The sequence below is a fragment of the Mastomys coucha genome, unplaced genomic scaffold, assembly GCF_008632895.1.
Source record: "Mastomys coucha isolate ucsf_1 unplaced genomic scaffold, UCSF_Mcou_1 pScaffold1, whole genome shotgun sequence".
Classification (NCBI taxonomy): Eukaryota; Metazoa; Chordata; class Mammalia; order Rodentia; family Muridae; genus Mastomys; species Mastomys coucha.
The window spans coordinates 1,982,122-1,988,696 of record NW_022196891.1 but is presented as its reverse complement, the minus strand read 5'-3'; the positions used below and the strand labels follow the sequence as shown (position 1 = coordinate 1,988,696).

Below are 6,575 nucleotides of genomic sequence, written 5' to 3'. Positions count from 1 at the left end.
TTTTTCTAGACAGACCCGGATAATTCAGACAGGTGCAGAATACAAGCCTGCATCAGCTCTACCTACATTAAACTTTTTTAAAACTTGTGTTTTGGTTTGATTGTTTGTTAGTTTTTAGAGACAAGGTCTCACTATGTAGCCCTGACTGACCTGGTACTCACTGCTATATAGACCAGGCTGTCCTTAAACTCAGAGATCTGCTTGCTTCTGCCTCCCGAGTCCTGGGTTTAAGACCATGTACCTCCATGCCTGGCCTTTATTTTTTTCCATTTTAAAATTATGTGAATTTTTTTTCTTACACACACAACTGCGGATGTGCATAGTGTAGAATTTTTAGTTTTTTTCCCTGAACAATTTGAAAATATGACCATGTGGCATTTCTCCACCAAACATATATGTTAAGAAAAGGACTTTCTTTTATATACCTATATACCATCTTTACATCAAATAAAACTTAACTATAATATCCTGTAGTCGGGGAGTGTTTTTTCTGTTCATATTGTCTGGGCTCATTCATGCTACTGCATTGAATTGTGGACAGTATAGGATTGGGCTCAAGTAGGTTTTGAAAATCCTATCCATCTTACAATTTAACTTTTTGGTTTGATTCCTTGTATAAAAATCTTAAAGCCTAATGAGAGGTATAATTCTAGCATGTGCTAATTGTTCATCTCAATTACCTTTTAGGAATGTTATAATGCATGAAGGGAGCTGGGGAGTATCTCACACGCGTGTGCCCACAGAATCTCGGCCTGGCCATGTAGCCTTGATAGCTGGCTTTTATGAGGATGTCAGTGCAGTTGCCAAAGGTTGTGATCTGAAACAGTTTCATAAATAAAATGCTTGTCATATAAACACTCTTTCCTACCACTGAATCATGACATCAGTTGAAAACTCAGTGTTTTTTACCATGTGTGTGTATGTGTGCATGTGTGTGCTTGTATGTTTGTGTACAATGTGAATGCAAGTATTCATGGAGGCCAGAAGAAGGTATTCAACTCCCTGGAAGTAGAGTTACAGGTAGTTGTGAGCCACCCAGTATTGGTGCTCAAAACCAAACCCAGGACATGTGGTTTTGCAAGAGCAGCAAGTTCTTTTAACCTCTGAGCCATGTCTCCAGTGATTTGAGATCCCTTTGACAAGGCTTTGAATAAGCCTTACTCACATAAATACATCCTGGTGTTGATTCTGGAATTAAATTTTAGTTTGTTCTTATCCTAAACTACTGAAAAAGCATACATGTATGGATATGTGGTTTTGTTAGACATTACGATCAAGAATTTAAAAGTGATTATTTTAGTGAGAAGTGAATTATGTACCACTTATATTAAGATAGGCATACAATATGCTTAAGACAGTCTATGAGTTTTATGTGAGCCTCAGTTACTATTGAAGAGTGCTTCTTTCAGGCCTTATCTTACTGTGCATTAAGACAGTCTATGAGTTTTATATGTTGTCCTCAGTTACTATTGAAGAGTGCTTCTTTCAGGCCTTATTTTACTGTGCATTAAGACAGTCTATGAGTTTTATGTGTTGTCCTCAGTTACTATTGAAGAGTGCTTCTTTCAGGCCTTATTTTACTGTGCACTTACATTATTCCCTGCTTCTTTTTTCCATGACCTAAAGGGTGGAAAGAAAATCCTGTAGAATTTGACTCTCTTTTTAATGAAAGCAAGTACACATGGAGCTGGGGGAGTCCAGATATCTTGCCTATGTTTGCCAAAGGTAAGAGACATTGATTATAATTGAGGTAACAAAATAAGTCATAAATAAATGCTTCCATCCTTGTAGTATTGAAGATGAAATTCAGGGCCTCTCACTTATTAGTAGTCTGTTAGTCAACTACACTCCACCCCTTGGCTTTTAATTCTTTATCTACAAAAATTTATTTAGCTAAATGTGGTATGCTGCACATCTTTAATCCCAGCTCTCTGGAAGCAGGTGCAAGTAGATCTCTTTGAGCTTGAGACCAGCCTGACCTATATAGTGAGTTCCGAGACAGGCAGAGGCCTATATATTTTGTGTGCTCATGCTATTCATGGTACTCATCTAGAGGTCAGAGGCAACCAACAGGAGTCTGTTCTTTCCTTCTGTCATGTGGATCCCAGGCATATAACTCAGATTGTCAGTCTTGGTAGTAAGTGCCTCTACCTGCTTAGCAGTCTTGCTGGCATCTATTCTATCTTTATATAGAATAGATAGTGTTTATTCATTTCAAGAGATCTTAAAATGTGCTCTGAAAGCAGAAATGTTTTCTACAGTGGAACTTCATTATCCGTTTAACGAACAGGGTTTCTTTCTCCTTTGTTGTATCTTAAATATTACTATGTAACACTGTTAGTATTTTTTAATTCAGTGAAATGGTATATAGTCCATGGTCTAGGCCCTCCCTAAAATGATCACTAGTTGAGAAAATGCCTTACAGCTGGATCTCATGGAGACATTTCCTCACTTGAGGCTCCTTCCTCTCTGATTACTCTTACTTGTGTCATGTTGACACAAAATTAGCCAGTACACATAGATATAAGTGGAACTACTGAAGAAAATTTTGTGTTCAGAAAGCAAAATATGTGTTCAGAATTGTACTTATGCTGTTCATAGACTGGTATTTCAGTGGATAAACCCCATTTGCTATTTATATATTTCATGCTTTAGGAAGCAGTGAGGACTGATTAAGCTACTGTGGCTTACCAAATTAATCTTCCTACTTCTGGTCACAGTTGATAAGGTACAAAGCCATAGGAGTGTTCCTATGTGTACATTTGGGATGTGAGAAGTAGAATGGCTGTGCAGAGTCACAGGATCGCTAGAACTGAGTGGGTGTTGTAGTCTGTCATCACTTCATGATGTATCGTCCTCATGACCTATAGAAAAGCATATCCACCCCAGAAATTAGTTATAGATTCTTAATACATGTTTTATAAATTTATAAGGTTGACATATCTGTTCACCTCTCTATTTGGTAATAAGCAGCATTCGACTTCCTTCCCCCAGTCCTTGCTTTTGAGACATGGTCTGGCTGTCACCAATCTTGAGAGTTTTCTTGTCTCCACTTCCCTAGTGCTTGGATTACAGGCACACGCTACAATTCCAGGCTGTTTATTTCCTTAATTTTAAGACATGTGAAATGTTTCAGAGTTTGCTCTAGGAAGGGTTATGCTAGCCATCGTGATCTATTTTATATTGTAACCTCTTTAGAGGTATATGTTTAAATGGAAACAAACTTTCATTGCATATTAGAATTTTGACTTTGGTAAGTTAAATATGTTATTTTGAGAACAAAAAGGATATGTTGATGTTTATAACATGACTCATGACACAAAATAAAATTTAATTATTTCTTCTATGTTTCCATTCTCTATCAGTATGTTGTAGTAATTCTGGCTAGTTATAAAATTCGTGACATAGAGTCAGGTAAGATGGGGGCATGCCTATAGTCTTAGAACTCAGGAAACTTAAGAGGAAAGGTCATTTAAGGATATACGTTCAAGACCAGCATGGACAATATAGCAAGATAAAATCAAAACAACAACAAAAATAAGATAAATGATTATTTCATGTTTTATGATAGCTGAAAATTTTGTTGTTGTTTCCTAAAATTTTTCTTTTCATCAAATTTCCTTTTCAGGTGCTAGTGGTGACCATGTCTATACATATAGTTACGATGCTCAAAGAGAAGATTTTGGTGCCCACGATGCCGCAAAACTGGATACCTGGGTTTTTGATAAAGTTAAGGTGCATGCTGGTTTGCTTTGTTTTGAAACAGAGTCTTCTTACATACCCCAGGCAGTCCATTGTTCTAAGCCTTCTTGCTTCAGTGTCCAAGTCCTGTTTTACATGGCAGTATACTTTACCTAGGGAGGTATTTGCTATGCAGTGCCTAATAACTAAATACAATCTTATTTGAAGTCCTGAAAATTTATTTCTGAGTGAACTTATCTCAGGTTTAGTTTGCTGCCTATATGAGCTTGAGCATTCAATGTTGTATCATGCTATTTTTTAAAGAAATTACATGTACTAGAGTGACTAATAAACATTTTTAAAATTCTTTTTTTTAAATAGCCCTCTAAAAATTTGTGTTTCTTAAGGTAAAATGAACCCTAGGTTAGGAGCCTGCTAACCATTTTTAGTTTGGTGAATCACTGTAGGTAATTTTTGACCTTTTGTAGACCTTCGAAGTTTTTGTGTGCTAGCAGTGAGCCATGTGAAAGGAAGAACATCTTGAAAATGTTGTTTCAGAGTAATACTTTCATAATAACTAAGAAATTAGATTTTAAAGAAAAATTAGGGGCTGCAAAGATGGCTCAGCAGCTAAGAGCACCTACTGCAGCACCCAGGTTCGATCCCTGGAACTGACAGTGGGCAGCTTACAACCACCTATAACTTCAGTTCCAAGAATCTGATACCCTCCTCTAGCCTCCTCAGGCACCTGCATGCACTTGGTAAATATATAGACAGTCAGGCCCCTACACATACACATTTTTAAAAGTTTTCTATGAAAAGGGAAGAAAAATCAGATAAGCCCAAACAGATTAGCCAGCTAGCCATTATTAAATGCCTATGAACTGCTTTTTCCCCAGAGTGATGACTCTTTTTAATTGATTTACTTTACATCCTGATTGAAGTTTCCCCACCCTCTTTTCCTCCAAGTCCCACCCCCACTGTGTCCCTCCCTTCCCTTACCCTATCCACCCTCTGTGAGTATTCGCTTTCTCTTTCTCAGTAAGGTTCAAGCATTCCCCACTTGAGCTTTCCTTGTTACTTAGCTTCTCTGGGCCTATGGATTGTAGTATGCTTATCCTTTACTGTATGGCTAATATCCACTTAAATGTGAGTACATGCCATATTTGTCTTTCTGGATCTGGGTTTCCTCACTGTCTTCATGAGGTCCTACTTATTAGTTATTGATCTTAGTGCTTGAGCTTTTGGTGTTGTGTTCAGAAAATTGTCTCTTCTATCATATTTAGTGTATCCTGTGTTGTTGTACAGAGTGTTAAATATGGATCTATTTGCATTTTTATACTTGTGCATACCCAGTTAGAGAAGCACCATTTGTTGAAGGTACTTTGTTTTTTTCCATTGTATAATTTTGGCTTCTTTGTCAAAAATCAAGTGTCCATATTTGTGTGGATTGACTTCTGGATCTTTGATTTAATTCCATTGATCAACCTGTCTGTTCCTGTATCAATACCATGCAGTTTTTATCACTATTGCTCTGAAATTAGGGATGGTGACATCTCCAGAAGTTCTTTTATTGTACAGGATTGTCTTAGGTATACTGGTTTTTTTGTTTTTCCATATGAATTTGAGTATTATTCTTTCAAACTCTGTAAATTATTGTGTTGGAATTTTGATGGGGATTGCAATGAATTTGTAGCTTGCTTTTAATAAGATGGCCACTTTTACTATGTTAATCCTACCAATCCATGAGCAACTTCTGACATTTTCAATTTCTTTTCTTAAAGATTTGAAGTTCTTGTCATACAAGTCTTTCACTTGCTTGGTTAGAGTTACACCACTATATTTTATATCATTTGTGTCTGTTGTGAAGAGTGTTGTTTTCTTTCTGAGCCTGTTTATCATTTGTATCAAGGAGGGCTACTGATTTCTTTGAGTTAATTTCATGTCCAGCCACTTTGCTGCTGGTGTTTTTCAGGTGTAGGTGTTTTCTGGTAGAATTTTTGGGGTCACTTATGCATACTATCATATCATGTACAAATAGCTGTACTTTGACTTCTCCTTTCCAGTTTGTATCTGCTTGATCTCCTATAGTTGTCTTACTGCTTTAGCTAAACCTTCAAGTACTTTATTGAATAGACATGGAAAGACTGGACAGCCTTGTCTTGTCCCTGATTTTATTGGAATTATTGCCTTAAGTTTCTCTCCATTTAATTTGATGTTGGCTATTGGCTTACTGTATAATGCCTTTATTGTGTTTAGATATGAGCCTTGTATCCCTGCTCTCTCTAAGACTTTTGTCATGAAGGGGTGTTGGATTTTGTCAAAGGTTTTTTCAGTATCTAATGAGATGATCATGTGATTTTTTTTTTCTTTCAATTTATTTATATGGTGGATTGTATTGCTGGATTTTGTTGTGCTGAACCATCCCTGAATCTCTGGTACAAAGCTTACTTGTTCATGGTGGATAATGTTTTTGATGTGTTTTTGATTCATTGGCAAGTATCTTATTGAGTATTTTTTGCATCAATATTCATAATAGAGATTCATCTGAAATTCTTTTTCTTGGTTGAATCTTTGTGTGATTTAGGTGTCAGGGTGATTGTGATCTCACAAAATGAGTTTGGAAGTTTTCCTTATGTTCCTATTTTGTGTAATAACTTGAGGAGCCTTGGTATTAGCTCTTCTGAAAGTCTGATAGAATTCTGCTTTAAAACCGTCTGGCCCTGGGCTTTTTATTGTTGGGAGATTTTAATGACTGCTTCTATTTTCTTAGTGTTTATAGGTCTATTTAAATTCTTTACCTGATCTTTTTATTTTTATTTTTTTATATTTTCTTTATTTACATGCGAATTTCTCCATTCCTAGTTTCCCCTCCAAAAAACAAAGAAACAAAC

The 6,575-nt window shown here is 36.4% G+C and overlaps 1 protein-coding gene across 10 annotated transcripts in view; it reads left to right on the top strand.

Moving 5' to 3' along the window:
- Pign (phosphatidylinositol glycan anchor biosynthesis class N) overlaps window positions 1–6,575 on the top strand; it is a 128,914-nt gene that overhangs the window by 7,236 nt on the left and 115,103 nt on the right. For all 10 annotated transcript variants that reach the window (XR_004121240.1, XR_004121239.1, XM_031379807.1 and 7 more), the window contains 3 exons: window positions 688–809; window positions 1,627–1,725; window positions 3,629–3,735. Coding sequence is in view for 8 of the 10 variants with exons in the window: in XM_031379807.1 (XP_031235667.1) it covers window positions 688–809; window positions 1,627–1,725; window positions 3,629–3,735 (328 nt within the window). In the remaining 2 variants the exon portion in view is untranslated. The remainder of the gene's footprint in view (window positions 1–687; window positions 810–1,626; window positions 1,726–3,628; window positions 3,736–6,575) is intronic.